Raw genomic sequence first — 16,501 nt, 5'->3', positions numbered from 1 at the left:
AAAAGCATTCTGAAAACCAGAGACTAGATTCCCAATCACCTTCTTTAGCCTTTCTGAGAGCACTTTGGCCAAAATTTTGTACACACTACCAATAAGACTGATAGGCCTAAAATCCTTAAGTTCTATCGCACCTTTCTTTTTAGGGACAAGTGCAATAAAAGAGGCATTAAAAGATTTCACCATGTGGCAATTGTTGTGAAAGTGATTGAGCGCACCCAAAATATCTTGCTTGATAATTCCCCAGCACTTCTGATAAAACCCCATAGAGAAGCCATCTGGCCCTGGACTTTTGTCTGGGGCACATGAGTTGATTGCATTCAATATTTCTTCTTCTTCAAAGGCCTGCTCCAAAGCATTCTTCTCTTCAGAACTCAAACTGCCCAGGCCCTCAAAAGAAGCAGTAGGCCTCCATGATTCGTTTTATTAATATGTTATTACAGCTAAACCTATCTCTAATGTTGGGTTACTCAATGTTAGGCTGCAATGTTATAGTCAATGCTCTAGATGTTCCATCCTGGGCATGTGTGGGCGGAAGAGTTAAGAGTTCCGCAATAGTTGAGGTTCTTGGATTTTAGGTGTAAGTTGTAACATATAGATAGACACCTTAACTTGGACTCAACTGGCATGTAAAGACCTACACTTTGAGAATGCACATCTAGACACATCAACTTGGTTTTAAGTTGGCCCCGTGTTAGTTTGGGTCTTTACTTGCTCGTTAAGGCCAAGTTTAGGCGTCTATCTATATGTTATGCCTTGTAGTTTCTTTACATGATCTTGGAAATTTGTTGTCCTTTGCACAATATTCAAAAATAGGGATGCTAGAAGAGAATTTATAAGTGGGAATTTGGTGGAGCAAGTGGAGTACTATAAATCATTTTCTTTGGTTTGTTGAAAAAGAAAGTTAGTGAAAGTGTAAAGGAGTTTAGCCTAGCCTTGATTGGCAAAAGTTTGTGGGCCCAATTGAGAATCGTTTTCCTTTCTCAATTCATTGACTTTTGCTTGCAGCAAGCCATAATTTAGGTCTTAGAAAGTGTACTATCTGAAACATTACTTAAATGGATGGATTTCTTTGGGTTTTCAAAAATCAATCTTTCTGGAAGATGGAAGATTAATGTAGTTTATATTTGGAAAATCAGGTTAATCAATACTCATATATTAGTAAATTCATGGCCTTGTTGGTGCTCAGAGGATCTGTAATTTGGTGAAAACCTATTCAAGTATCTGCAAAACTTGAAGGCCTGCACGTCGTGTCACTTATGATTTAAGGAATGGCAATTTGCCTATACCAGCAGGAAATAAACTTGTCACACTTGTTTTTTTTTTTTTCCGAACTTGTAACTTTGTATTATATCACAAAATAGTACAACCCAGTACATGGGTTGTACTGAAACCTTATATACAAATGACCCCAATTCTAACTGCTCTATGGTTAAATTGAGTCTAAAACATCAATTATAGAGAGTATCATTTGAGTATAACTGATTACACCGAAAACATAATAGCAAGAGCAGATGGAAAGACAAGAGTAGATGGAAAGACAAGACAGGCTCTAGAAAGCTGGAATATGGAGGGGAGAGTAGATGGAAAATTGTCCTAGCTGTTATTTGGTGGACCATATGGAAATAAAGGAATTCTAGGAATTTTGATTACAAAAGCAGCCCTCTGCACAAGATTAAAATGAACGGCATTATCACTTTTTGCTATTGGTGTAGTTCAGAGTATATAGATGACCCTGTGGCTATTGTAGACATTCTAGGGTCCTTATAAAGGTGAATGGAGTAGTGGAAAGATGTGAGAAAAGATTGTCTAGGTGGAAGTCTCAATATTTATCAAGAGGTGGTAGATTAGTGCTGATTAACTTAGTCCTGGATGCATTACCAACTTACTTAATGTTAGTTTTTCCCCTTCCAGCAAAGGTGGAAGAAAGAATTGATGCTCTGAGAAGGAATTTTTTGTGGCACGGTGAGAAGGAATATAAAGGTTTCCACCTAGTCGAATGGAAGACACTGCTACTATCCAAGAAGCAGGGAGGACTGGCAATCAAAAATCTTAGAAAGCAGAACAAAAGTCTTCTCATGAAGTGGTTGTGGAGATTTCCTTTAGAAGATCAATCTTTGTGAGGTAGGGTGATCCAGGCCAAATATGGGAAGGAAAGACCCTGGAAGACTAAGGAAGTGACATCCACATATGGAACCAGTTTGTGGAGATCAATTAGAAACTTATGGCATGGTTTCTATGCAAAAACTGAATGTAATGTGAGCAATGGGAGGAAGATCAGGTTTTGGGAAGATGACTGGTTAGGGAATGGAAGCCTCAAATGTTTGTTCCCAGATATTCATCACCTGAACCAACAACAAGAGTCAAGTCTTTATGAAGTTTGGTCTGAGCATGGATGGAACCTTACCTACAGAAGACTGATGCAAGATTGGGAGGTGGAAAGATTGGCTGAATTTTATGGTACACTTGATCAATTCTTAGGATTCAAGGATGGAGAAGACACTCTTAAATGGAAATGTCATAATAAAGGTTTATTCACTGTTTGTTCTGCATATAGAATTATGAATCAGATGGGATCCCAAGTTAACTTTCTGCCTTGGAAGCTTATATGGAAGGTTAAAATACCATATAAAGTGGTAGTTTTTACTTGGTTGGTGGTGAAAGAGGCTGTACTTACACAAGAGAATCTTATGAAGAGGGGAATACAAATGTGCCCAAGATGCTGTTTTTGTGAGCAGGTTGCAGAGACAATTAATCATCTGTTCTTACATTGTAAAGTGGTTGGCCAGCTGTGGAATTTGTTTACTAGCTTCAGAGGTATAAGTTGGACTGTTCCAGGGGAGAACAGGGACAGGCTCTAGAAAGCTGGAATATGGAGGGGCAGTGGCAGCACAGACAAGAGTAGATGGAAAATTGTCCCAGCTGTTATTTGGTGGACCATATGGAAAGAAAGGAATTCTAGGAATTTTGATAACAAGAGCAGCCCTCTGCACAAGATTAAAATGAACTGCATTATCACTTTTTTGCTATTGGTGTAGTTCAGAGTATATAGATGACCCTGTGGCTATTGTAGACATTTTAGGGTCCTTATAAAGATGAAAGGAGGATCTAGGGATAGTTTCTCTTTTTTCTTCTTTTCTTTTCTTTATCTTTTGTTTATGCCCAACACACATGTGTGGAGGGACGATATGATGTAAATTTTGGATACCAGCTTTGAGCTGATGATTGATATACAAATGTTACCTTTATCAAAGAAAATAAAGGTGAAAGGAGGATCTAGGGATAGTTCTCTTTTTTTTCTTCTTTTCATTTCTTTATCTTTTGTTTATGCCCGACACACGTGTGGAGGGAGGATATGATGTAAATTTTTGGATACCAGCTTTGAGCTGATGATTGATATACAAATGTTACCTTTATCAAAAAAAATAATAATAGCAAAATGCAGTTGAGGTTTACTTTCTGTACACTGGTTTCTATGCTCTCAAAACACCTAGAGTTCCTCTCTTTTCATATTGCCCACCATATTGCAGAAGGGAAAAGTCTCCATCTGCCTCTCTCTTTTGCTAGTACTCTTGCTTCCGCCCAACTCTTTAAAGCCTCAGAAACTTTCCTAGGCATAGTCCAGGATATGCCTTTGATACTCAAAAAGATACTCCATAATTGTTGAGTGTACTTGCAGTGTAGAAACAGATGATTAACAGTCTCTAAAGTCTCCCCACAAAGAAAGCATCTAGAGCATAAGGTTATCCCTCTCTTCATGACATTGTCTTGAGTAAGAGCTGCTTCCTTGGCCAACAACCAGACAAAGCAAGATAATTTATGGCTTTCCATATTTGTTTCCATGGCCAATTTGTAATTTGTTGGTTTGACTGATCCATCAGCTTATAAGCTCTATTAACTTTATACTCCTCTATTGTTTCCTGTCCACCATAGAATATCCTCTCTTGTCTGAAGTCCATTGGAAGGCTCCACTGTGTTGAGAAATTCAGCTACTCTCTGAACTTCCCAGTTATTTAGATGTCTTCTGAAGTTGAAGTTCCACCCCTGTAGTGTCCAAAAATCTGCTATAAACCCTTACTGAAATGTAACTAAGTTGTTAACATCAGGAAATAATTCTTCCAAGTTTCCTTTCTCATGCCAATTATCCTTCCAAAACATGGTCTTTTTCCCATCAAAAACTTTCACCTTTGAGTTGTACTTCACTTCGTTCCACAGATTCCTAATGGACCTCCAAAGGCTGACCCCATAAGGAGTAGTCACCTCAAGTGTGACTTCCTAATGTCACACTTGATTTTGCTTTGGACAAATAAATTTTGATCTCCCCTTTGTTGTAGTACCTCCTCTGTTTCCGATCTATGTGTCGTACTTTTCTTTTTAATCTGTTCCAAAAAAGAATGTCATTCTTTCATATTTAGAAACAAGTTGACTTTAAACTTCTCATTTATCCTCAATGAGAAAATATATAATAACACAAGTATCTATGGCTTGTTTTAGACCAGAAATGTCAAAAGTCTTCCTTTCTTTCTTAAGCTCCGTGCCTAGTCAAACACCCTAAATTTGGATGGAGGGGGTAATAGTTTTTAGATAATATATCCAAAACGTTTATGTTGCAAGCAAGGGCTTCAGTTTTGTGCTGGATCTTGTTCTTCTAAAGGATTTTCACATATTATAAACTGTAACTAGGACATACTTTGGGTCTTGTTACTTGTAATTGGTCAAAGTATAATCTAAGTTGACTGAAATAATTGCATCTTCATGTTTAGTTTCTTACTATTCTCTCGTACTATCTTATGTTGCAGGTTTGAAAAACAGGATGGGGTGGTTTTGATGGCTACCACTAGAAATCTAAAGCAAATCGATGAGGCCTTGCAGCGTCCTGGTCGTATGGATAGGATATTCCGTCTTCAGCGGCCTACTCAAGCTGAAAGAGAAAAGATACTTAGGATAGCTGCAAAAGGAACTATGGATGAAGACCTTATAGATTTTGTAGATTGGAGAAAGGTGCGCTTATTGGTCTCTTATCTGCAGACTCAACTCTTCTTGAATTCACCAGTTCTCATTTTCGTCAGAGGATCATATAGGCCCTTCAAGTTTATTGAACTGAAGAGAAGCTCAGGCTACTTAACTCTGAAAGCAGTTATCTAAAGGTGTGAAGTTGACGAGTCCATAATCTTCTATCACCTCACAAAGCTCCTTTGTAAGCTTTCTGCATTATTTAAGTATCAAAATAAAAACACAATGTTAAGATAAAATCTATTTCAAGCTTCTGCATTTTCTATGTATTAAACCCGAAAACACAAACTTTAGATATAAAGATCCTTTCTGGTTATTTCCATTATGTCAAGCACTATGATAAATATCCAAATCCATGTCTTATTATTTTCAACAATCCATACTTTTTTTTTTTGATTTGCACCGGGTGTCCGAGTCTCTTTGAGCCCCGACTAATCCCGGGGGTGCACAGGCCCTCGGCAAGGAGTTTCCCGCAAGTGCACCACGGTTAATTCAGGTTTTACCCAGTCCGATGGCCCTCAGAAATTGTTTGCACCCAGTGGGTTTCGAACTTGAGACCTTGAAAGGGAGCAAACCCCAAGGCTCAAGTCAATTGCCAGCAGCACCTTTTCTAATTTGAGAAGTTTCTTGATCATATGGGGATAGAGAATCAACCTAGATCATGCATGGGGATGCTTAATTTCTCATGTATACTAAGTTCTCTCTACTTGGATTCCTGATTACCTGAACTAGAAATGATTTAAGATTTTGTGGTAGTGTCTCCACAGCAACAATTTAAACCTATATTGGTAGTTCTTCGTGATTTTTATTACATATTACAGGGTCACAAGTTAGTGCATCTTTGCAAATCTTATGTTGATTACTCTTTGCTTTCTTCTGTTTTCAACTGGTTTAAAAGTGATTGTTGTCATATGTTAAGTGCAGCACAGAAGAGCTTTGTCAAATTTAGTACTGATCTTTTTTTAAAACTGCTACTTTTGCCTAACAGGTTGCAGAGAAAACAGCTCTTTTGCGTCCAAGTGAACTGAAACTTGTGCCCGTGGCCTTGGAAGGTAGTGCCTTTAGAAGCAAATTCCTGGACATAGATGAGCTTATGACCTACTGCAGCTGGTTTGCGGTAATTACTGCAATGCTAAAATACTACACTGTATCAGCATGTACTTCAGGCTCCTTTCAGATAATTAAGCTATCATTTGAATGTGAAGGGATCCAAAAGAAGAGAGAACATAATTTTCATTTTGAGGAAGTAAATATGCTTAAACATGAAATAAAAAGAGCACGTAGTGAAAAACTTTCTAATATGAGACAGCTAACAGTATCATGAAATAAGCTGTGAGAGTTAACAGGCTTCTCGTTTGACAAGCCTCACTTTTTGTTTTAATGTTCACTCCCCTTCATGTGAGATGCTTTCTTCATCTATACTGTTATCTGTTGTTCACTTTCATGAGTAGCTCAACTCTTTGCACATTCTTTGAAGAATGCTGCAAATATAGTGGGGCTTGAACTTCTTGTAGGTACATTATCTCCAGTGAGTAATTATTTTAAAAGTGTGGAGAATAATTGGGATTTTTACATCTTGAAATGGATATCTGATGGTGTCTGTAAAGGTTGTGTTAGAAACATTTTCACTTATCGAAGCTATAAAGCCTGTCAGTAGGATTGGCTACATCTGCCTAGTAGTCTCATGACAATATGTTACAAGCTGTAAGCTCACACTTAAAGGCGAACAAGAAAAGATTCTATCCGTGAGTCTAGTACGAGAAAAGTAGAAAAGGGAGAAAGTGAGATGACCATGGATCTCGTTGCTCTTTCATATACTGAACATTAATTTGTAGATTCTGAGAATTTTAAGAACATGATAAAAGGGAACATCTACAACATCATCAGCATTTTTGATAAAGTAGGTGGTATTAATAACAGCATCAAGAAGATGCAAGAATTATAAGATATGGTATTTGAGCTTACAAAAAGTCTCTGGCTAACTATACAAACTATCTAAGCCAGAACTAGTGAGTTAATGAAGTTGCTCTGCATTCTCAGCGGGATACAAGTTGGACCAACTAAACAAATTCGCAATACACCTAGCCTTCAAAATGCCTAAAGCAGTTGGCTCTCTATCAAAGCATCTCCTATTTCTCTCTAACCAAATACACAAAAAAAATACAAGCATGATCCAGATCTTCTTGATGGCTTTGTCAACTTTCCATAGGCTCCAACTCTCATAAGCATCCTTAACTGTGAGGGGTGGTGGTCCAATTGAGACCAGAGACACAAAAAAACATGCTCCATAATTCTGAGGCCACCTCACAATGAAGGTCACTTTTAAAAAAAAATGAAGAAGAAGGTGTCTGGGGCTTTCAAACCTCTTTTTGCACATATAGCATCTGTTTGGGAGCTGAATTTTCCTTTTCTTTATGTTGTCTTGGGTGAGACATGCCTCATATAGAGCTGTCCAGGTAATATAAGCAACCTTAGGAGGTAGCTTGGTCCTCCAAATGAGTTTCCAGAGCCAGTTATCTATCATGGGGTTCCTAGAGCACAACTGTTGGTACCCTTCCTTGACTATTTGAACTCCTTTTTGGTGTCCCCGTTTGAGCTTATCAAATGCCTGGGGATTAATGTGACAATTTTGTAGTCTAGCAAACAGATCTACCAGATCATTCACTTCCCAATCGTGCATTTTCCTTCTAGATATCAGGTCTCAGTTGGTCCCTTCTCTATTAGCAGCAATAACTGGATTGGGATCTTGAGCAATTCTGAACAGATCTGGGAAATCCTCCTGACGAGTGTTATTACCAAGCCCTTTGTCTGTCCAAAATTTTAGGATGGAACCATTGCCCAAAAAGTAAACATTCTGATCAAATGTGTCCTACAACATCCTAATAGCCTTCCACAGTCCCACTCCATAAGGAGGTGTAGTAATATCTGTACACCATTGATTCAGCCTTCCATGCTTAGCTATGATAACATCTTTGCAGAGTCCTGCCTCTCCCAAGTTGTATCTCAAAAGGCACTTCATCATCATCCTTTTGTTGTGGGCTGCAAGGTTCTTAATGCCAATACCTCTTTGGTATTTTGGTTGTGTGACCTTCTCCCATTTGATGAGATAAAATTTATGTTCCTCCCTGTTGCCTTCCCAGAGGAAGTTCTTTCTTATCTTGTCAATCTGTTATATAACCTTCAGTTGGCTTGGGAACAGGGCCATGTAATAAGTAGGTAAGCTGTCTAGAACACTATTGGCAAGTATTACTCTGCCACCAAAGGAGAGATATTGCATTTGTCATGTCCTCTTCTCAAACTTTCAATAACCCCAGTCTAAATTTCAGTGGATTTATACTGATCACCCAGAGGAAGACCCAAGTATGTGAAAGGAAATGAGCCAATGTTACAGCCCGTGATATCAGCCAACTCCTCCAGGTTTATAACTTCATTCACTGGGTAGATAGTGCTCTTTAGCATATTCATGTGTAAACCTGAAATAGCTTCAAAAATAAACAAAGTTAGGTTAAGCTGTATCACTTGTGATCTTTCGGCACCACAGAAAATCAATGTGACATCTATGACATCCTCATTGATATACATTAAAGTCCTGAACTTCATGCGAACAAATCTCTTAAAAACCGATCTTTTTTATAAACAATTCCCGGATCTCTTAAAACCAATCTTATGATGATGAAATCAAGACACTGACACATTGAGCTATTTGCAAAGGATTCGGAAGGTAAAGTTGATGAAGTTTCTTTGTAAGACAGAGTTTTACCATGTTCAGCTACCTTGGGCTGATTTTCAACACATTTATTTTCTTCTATTGTTATGTATATACTCCATAACATATCTCAATGTTGAAACTTCACTGCTGAGTTTCTGCGTACAAAAAGAACTAGCCATTTTTCTCAACTGGATAATTGGTTTGCTGTTCTGCAGACATTCAGCAGCCTTGTCCCAAAATGGTTAAGGAAGACCAAAGCTGTAAAGCAATTTAGTAGAATGCTGGTGAATCATCTTGGATTGACATTGACGAAAGAGGATTTAGAAAGTGTTGTTGATCTAATGGAGCCTTATGGTCAAATAAGCAATGGAATTGAATTGCTAAATCCTCCTCTTGATGTAAGCATTCCCATTTGTGATTTCCTTTGTCAGTATGCATTATTTGATGAATGATTAGACATCCTGTATACTACTGTATTTCCTTGACCCCGCTTAGTAGTAAAGCTACACCTAGGCTTCCTGTTTATTGCCTTTTGGTTTATATGTAATACTCCCTTCATTTCAATTTGTTGGGCCTATTTTGACTTGGCATGGAGTTTAAGAAAGTAAAGAAGACTTTTGAATCTTGTGGTCTAAAATTAAAGATATGTGAAATATACCAAAATGCCCTTTACTCTTGTGGTATTAAACATGCCATTTGGAAAGTTGAAATTAAAGAGTTGCTAAAAAAGGAAAGGGTCATTCTTGTTGAAATAGACTAAAAGAAAAGTAGGTTAAACAAATTAAAACAGAGGGAGTAGCATTTAGATCATATATTTTTTGTTTGAGGGATGATTGTGCCTCTTGATGTACTAGGAAATGAAACAAAAATGAAACCTTCCCTTGATCATAATAGCACAACTTTTTCTGTTACTATATGGAATTATTTTTGTAGGGTTCCCAGTTTCCTTCTAATCACGTAAGCTGATGATTTGAATGTAACAAGTAGAGAAGCCTCTAACAAGGAACATATGCATAAATTGTAGTGAATCGACTGTACAAGGCCGCAGTATAATGGGAAATCAACGAAAATTAGAATAAACAAGGAAATGTAGAGCAAATTTTTGAAAGGTGGAGGGAGAAGTCTTCCACTCGCTCCTTAATTCCAATGCATGAGTTCATGTGGGGCTATTTTCCCAGTGCTGCTCCCTTGGTTGCCACTCCCTTCACTTCCAACATGAGCGGCTGTTTTGCTGCAGCCAGCACTATCCAAAAAGTGATTCAACTGAGTTTCCTGTGCTGGTACATGTGGCTTTGAGAACTCTCCACCCTTATATTACAAGATTGTCAATTTCTGCTCTTTATGATACACATGATCTTGTCTTATTGATCTATGAACACCAAAAGACGCTCTTTTTTTAAGTTGCCAGTTTTTTTTAAAAAAGGACTCTTTTTTGCAGATGATTTAATCGAAACTCTGTAAAAGCTAGTGAATCATCTCTATTTGATGGAATATTGTCTGTGCTCCAAAATATGTTTAAATATTAGTTATCTCGTTAAGAAGTGCAGAATTTTCTTTTCCTTCAAACACCAATCAAGTCTTTTTGCCTCTATTTGGCCAATGATAATGACACTATAACAACTTGAGAGACCAAAAACTATGCATTTTAATTCCCACTTCTCCTCCATCTCTACAGAAGATGATCAGATTTTCTCTAGGTCCTCTATTTTCTTTGGTTTCTCCAGAACATCAATAAAATTATGCCTATCAAAAAAAGGTTGTCGAACACTGCTTGGCATCACTTGTTGATGAATTCCTTAGGCACTTTGCAGGGGATAATACTAAATAGAAAAACTTAGAAAGATTTGAGAAATTATCTTAGCCTTCTTAGTCGATCACCTTGAAAGCAACCAAATGGTTCCCTGTTGAACCTCTAGGGCATGTTTGGAAAGCCACAAGGGAATTGGAATTGGATGTAATGACACAGTTTGACATGTTTGTTTGATCAAGTAATTACCAAGTTAGAAGGGAATTGGGTGTAATTGGAGGGTGTAATTTCACTATCCAATTCTCAAGTGGGGTCGAGGATTGGGTGTAATTTACGTGATGTAATTGCAATATTACATTTTAATTTCTCTCTTTTTTTATATTTTAATTTCTTTTCTATTTTTTTTTTACTTCTTGATATTTTTTTTCATTTTACATTATTTATCTTTCATTTCCTTTCTTCTCATTTCCCAACCTTTCCTTTTTGCGATTCAACGTAATTGGTTTTTATTTTTTATTTTCTTCATTTAGCATAACTCCGTTGTTATTCTAGTGTTTGAATTAAAGTAGAATTTCATTATTGAATGAGATTATAGACTTATGTTTCTTTTTTCTTTTGAATTATATTTACTTAAGTTATGGTGGAACTTATTTTATGTTATCTTGGAGTTTGATATAAGAGTATTATGTTTTTTTTTTTTTTAATTTATGCTATATTTTTTGTTCCAATTTATTTGCTTTAGCATTATTGACTAGTTATTTCATATTGGTTGTCATTCATTTTTAGTTAGAATTGATAGATTATTTCTTTTGTCAAAACATTTGAATAATTTTATGGCTTTATATTTATAATATTTTTTTTATTGGCAAATTTGCATTTCATGATGTTATTATAAAATGTGTACTTTTTAGCTTTTATAATTAATTAAATTAAATATTGTTACTTTATATATCAATTTTTTTTACTACATTTGTTACAAATATATATATTTATTTATTAATATATTTTCAAGAAATAAATGTGTCTTAAATACTTAATTTTATATTATTTGTAAAGGCACAAATTTGTCAAATATTAACTTCTAATTTTTCATAATTAACTTTTATTTCAAAATTTAATTTAACTTTGTAATTATACTTGTGCAACCAAGCAATACACTTGTAATTGCACTGTATTTACATTATGACAAACAAACAAGTCATCATAATTACTATATTGTGTAATTACCCAGTAATTACACTAGTTCCAACTACCAGGTGGTTTTCCAAACAAACCCCTAGGTTCCATCACTTCTGAAATTGTAGAACTGATTAATTTTTTTGCCAGTGAGGCAAGAATCCAGAAAGGTACATGCAGTAGGTTGGTAAAACAGATAAGGTGCTTGTAAAATTGTAACAGTTTTACTTCCATTGGACTAATATTTTTTTTTCTGCGAGGAATCCATTTGTTCTTAAGCTTATGAAGTAATGGATTTCAAGCCTAAACATCTTTGAGGCAACACCAACAGGAAGAACAAAATAGATGGATTAATTCAGATTAAACCTGTTGGATATGCTTAACCAATTGATAAACTGCGCTTTCACACTTGGATGATGTCAGTCCTTTTAGATTAACCTGCCTCATGACTGCTTGCCGATAAACTCTATCTGTTCATTTTCAACAGTATCACACAAAAAGTAAGGTTTCATATTTGAGGAGGTGAGCTATTGCTAGCCTTGTCCATATTCTTGTTTGAGCCCGTTCAGATATCCACCCTCTGCTGCTTTATCCAGTGGTCTTCCTCCATCATAGAGGGAGACAAATGATAGTGAGTCATCACTACTAAAACCCCTAGCGCTTTCAAAGATATCTAGTAGGAGGATTGAGAATCTGACAATAGATATGCAGTTCCAATCCAGCTTCTATATTTTTCGTGGAACCCATCTTTTAATTAGTGAACTCCATCAGTGTAATAATACCTTTTTTTCCAAGTCTAGCCAGCATAATAGTACCAGCAGTTCCATTCAATTCTCTCAAATTAGTTAGTTCTTTAGCAATTAAAACGACATCAAGAATTTGCTTCTCATCCAGTTTCAAAAAAAATAAAATTCTTCTCATCAATAAAAGCATTTCAAGCGCCAGGGAGTTAAAGTGAAATCTTCAGTCTCGTTGTTAGTAGTTCAGCAACTTTGTTAACTAAAGATTAACTAGCTCTAGAATTTCTAAAGCAGAGTTATCTTTAGCTAATAGTCAATTAAAACTGCCTATACTGAAAACATCTTTATTGTTCCTCATGTGTGACTCAGCATGAATTGACTGTTCGTTTAATCTTTTTTGTAGTGGACAATGGAAACAAAATTTCCACATGCTGTTTGGGCTGCAGGTCGGAGTTTAATTGCTCTTCTTCTACCAAACTTTGATGTTGTGGATAATCTATGGCTTGAGCCTTTCTCTTGGGAGGTACTGTATTCTGTTTTTTCATTAGAAGCTGTTTGTTATGATAAGTGTGATTGTACTTTAAAAGAGAATGCAAGAGAAACTTATTGAACCAATGTTATTAATCTATGAGAGAAGTGATGGTTCTACAGAGTAAGAGTCACACTAAGGCAACGTTCTTTTTTTCAAGATTAAGATGTCTGAATCTGAATATACATTTAAATATAAAGATGTTTTTTAGATCTGAATACTGTATAATTAAGACTATGTCTTCTCAATATATATATTTTTTCTAAAGTTAATTTTTGTCTTTTATAGATACCATAAGAAGTACAAAAAGGGGAGGAAAACTCCTAATACCTACTTAGAGTGGGACAACCCCCAATCTATATACCAAAGTAGGATTTCTATATAAGCTCTCAAAAAAATAACTAAATGAGGTATAAACCTCAGCACAACAGTTCCTAAGGAACATCAAAAGTGAAATTCTGTACAAGTCTCTATCTAGGGAGAAAGAGTTCTTTTTGGTAATTGTTCTGAGGGAAGGAACACCCATTCTATTCAAAATCAGTTCTCCTCTTGCCTCAAAAAAATAACTAAATGAGGTATAAACCTCAGCACAACAGTTCCTAAGGAACATCAAAAGTGAAATTCTGTACAAGTCTCTATCTAGGGAGAAAGAGTTCTTTTTGGTAATTGTTCTGAGGGAAGGAACACCCATTCTATTCAAAATCAGTTCTCCTCTGGCCTCACTTGGCAATTGATGATGATGAGTGATCCATGTTCTGTTAGCGCACTGGAGACCCCAATTAGCGAGGGAATCAGCCACCTTGTTTCCTTCCCTGTAGCAATGTTGAAGGCTCCAATTGTCCAGTCGTTGAAGGAGATTCCTGATGGTGATAATTTTATCCCATAGGATCCATGGAGTATCTTGAAGGTTGAGGATACAGTCCACTAGAAGTTTAGAATCAACCTCCACCTCCAGGTTCCTAATTCCATTGTTGACACACCAGTGAATACCTGTTTCTAGAGCCAGTGTCTCTGCCATGTTGTTGGTGGTACTTGCATAAGCCTCTGCGAAAGCAATTTTCATCCTGCCTTGATTGTCTCTAATTATACCGCCTCCTGCACTTAGTCCTGGATTTCCTTTGGAGCAACCATCTGTGTTGAGCTTGTAGAAGTCTAGTTTTGGTCTTAACCATAGAACAAGAACATGAATGATCTTGTCCGTAGCCATTTCGACGATGTTGTAAAACTGCTCCCAATCCATGAATGGATTAATGCTTTGGAACTGTTTGTGGGCTATAGTAATTATTTGACTATTAATATTGTATGTTATGCTCTTGAAGTTCATCTTTATGCCTTCATATCTATGCTTGCATCTTGCTTTCCACACTTGCCAAATTATAATACTAGGAAGGATTTGAAGGACGAGATTTTGAACCGGGTTCTTCTCCATTGATTTCCACCAGTTTATCAATAGTTTTTTCAAACAATTATGATTCTGGGTGATCTCAAATAGTTTGTTATAATGTCTCCAAACTTGTTGTGCTATCTGACCACTGTAGAATAAGTGTTCAACTGTTTCTTCTTCATAAATCCTGTAACAACAAGAACATCTAGAAGGTAGGTGGACCTTAAATCTAGTGAGATTTAGATCCACAGCCACCTTGTTACGCAGCACTTTCCATAAAAAGAAACAGATTTTAAAAGGGTTCTTATTATGCCAAATCATTTTATTAGTAAGATTGACATTGCCTTTTTTCCTAATAAGATCCCAAGCAGATTTACTACTAAATTTTCCATTCAAGTTAGCCTTCCAGAAAGGAGTATCATCTAGATTAGAAGATTTAATAGTAATTCCTTGGATCAAATTAACTAAGTGAACAGGAAGATGTTGATTGATCTTATAAGTATTCCACATACCATGATGAATAAAATCAGAGACGGGAATTTTAATAGAGGTAGATGCTTTAATAAATTGAGAAAGTCTACCAATACCTGTCCAGTTGTCCCACCAGAAGCTTGAATTTCCTTTATTCAATCTCCATTGGATTAGGTGATCTACTTCTTCCTTGATCTTCATCATTCTTCTCCAACATTTTGAGTATTTGTAACTCACTTTCCTAGCCATTGGATGGATTCTCTTTGAATATTTAGCTTTCATAAATTTGGTCCAAATGGTGTCCTTGGTTCTGAATTGCCACCATATCTTGGCTCCCAGGCTTTCAGAGATGTCCATAGTAGATCTAATACCACTGCCTCCTTCCTCTTTTGGATAGTATAACTTGTCCCAGGCTGCCCAATGGTATTTTTGCTTTCCTTCTTTGCTTCCCCATAAGAGGTTGGCAAAAATCTTCTCTATTTGATACGTGATTGTTTTTGTGGGCTGACACATTGAGAGAAGATAAATAGGCATAGTATTCAAAACATGCTTAATAAGAATAATCTTACCCCCTGTTGAGAGTCTATTGCATTGCCAAGAACCAATCTTTTTAATGCTCTTTGTGGCCATGTCTGCAAAATATTCATTTTTCTTTTTCCCAATGAATAGTGAACATCCCAGGTAGGTGATTGGGAATTCTTCCTTTTTGACTTGAAGAATTCTGGAAACAATGTTGATCCTTTTAGTAGAGATATCTTTATCCATTATGAAGCAACTCTTTCCCTTTATTCATCTGTTGTCTAGAGCATTCTTCATACTTCCTCAGGCAATCTACAACGAGCTCCAATGTTTTGGTTTTACCTGAACAAAAAATAATTAAATCATCAGCATAAGCTAAGTGGTTGATCCTTGGTCCGATGGTATCCATGCTAAATCCATTGAAGGAAGGATTTTCATATAAGCTATTCAACATTAGAGAAAGAGATTCGGCAGCAATAATGAAAAGAGAAGGTGAAATTGGATCGCCCTGTTTAACTCCTCTTTTGGATTGGAAAAAACCATGTCTCTTGCCATTAACTGTGACGGTATACCAATTATTGGAAAGGAGATACCACACATTATGAATCCATCTATCATCAAAACCCATTCTTTTCATAACAATGCAAATAAACTGCCAGGACATCCTGTCGTAAGCTTTGTTCATGTTAATCTTGAATATAACATTGCCCCCTTTATTCTTGGTCTTGATCTCATGAATAATTTCTTGAGAAAAAGCTCTACCCTTAATGAGACCACTTTGATTGAGGGAGATGATCTTAGGAAGAATATGGGTGAGCCTGTGATTCATTATTTTTGAGACAATTTTCTGAGTAACATTGCTAAGACTGATGGGTCTGAATTCAGAGAAGGATTGAGGAGACTCCACTTTCGGAATGAGAATCAAACAAGTGCTTGTGAAGTACTTAGGCATTTGTTGACCATTCAACACTCTTTTGACAAGCTGAGTAATATCTTCACCAATTATGCACCAAGCTTTCTGGAAGAATATCCCACTGAAACCATCAGGTCCAGGAGAGCTATTGGGGTTAATACTAAAAACAGCTTCTTTGATTTCCTCTGTGGTGGGATCTCTTATCAGTATCTAATTGTCTTGCTCACTAATGCAATTAGGGATGAGGTCCAGCAAGCTATTATCCACTCTATTTTTTCCTTCAGAAAACAAGTCATGGTAAAA

The 16,501-nt window shown here is 36.5% G+C and overlaps 1 protein-coding gene across 2 annotated transcripts in view; it reads left to right on the top strand.

The window, feature by feature from the left end:
- Window positions 1–16,501, top strand: part of LOC102605424 (probable inactive ATP-dependent zinc metalloprotease FTSHI 5, chloroplastic) — a 45,895-nt gene that overhangs the window by 15,021 nt on the left and 14,373 nt on the right. For both annotated transcript variants that reach the window (XM_006350410.2, XM_015310101.1), the window contains exons 10-13: window positions 4,797–4,998; window positions 5,999–6,127; window positions 8,935–9,117; window positions 12,786–12,905. In XM_006350410.2, the coding sequence (XP_006350472.1) occupies window positions 4,797–4,998; window positions 5,999–6,127; window positions 8,935–9,117; window positions 12,786–12,905 (634 nt within the window). The remainder of the gene's footprint in view (window positions 1–4,796; window positions 4,999–5,998; window positions 6,128–8,934; window positions 9,118–12,785; window positions 12,906–16,501) is intronic.

The sequence above is a fragment of the Solanum tuberosum genome, unplaced genomic scaffold (genome assembly GCF_000226075.1).
Source record: "Solanum tuberosum cultivar DM 1-3 516 R44 unplaced genomic scaffold, SolTub_3.0 scf00122, whole genome shotgun sequence".
NCBI lineage: Eukaryota > Viridiplantae > Streptophyta > Magnoliopsida > Solanales > Solanaceae > Solanum > Solanum tuberosum.
Note: the sequence above shows the minus strand (reverse complement) of the source record. Positions and strands in the feature narration are given on the sequence as shown.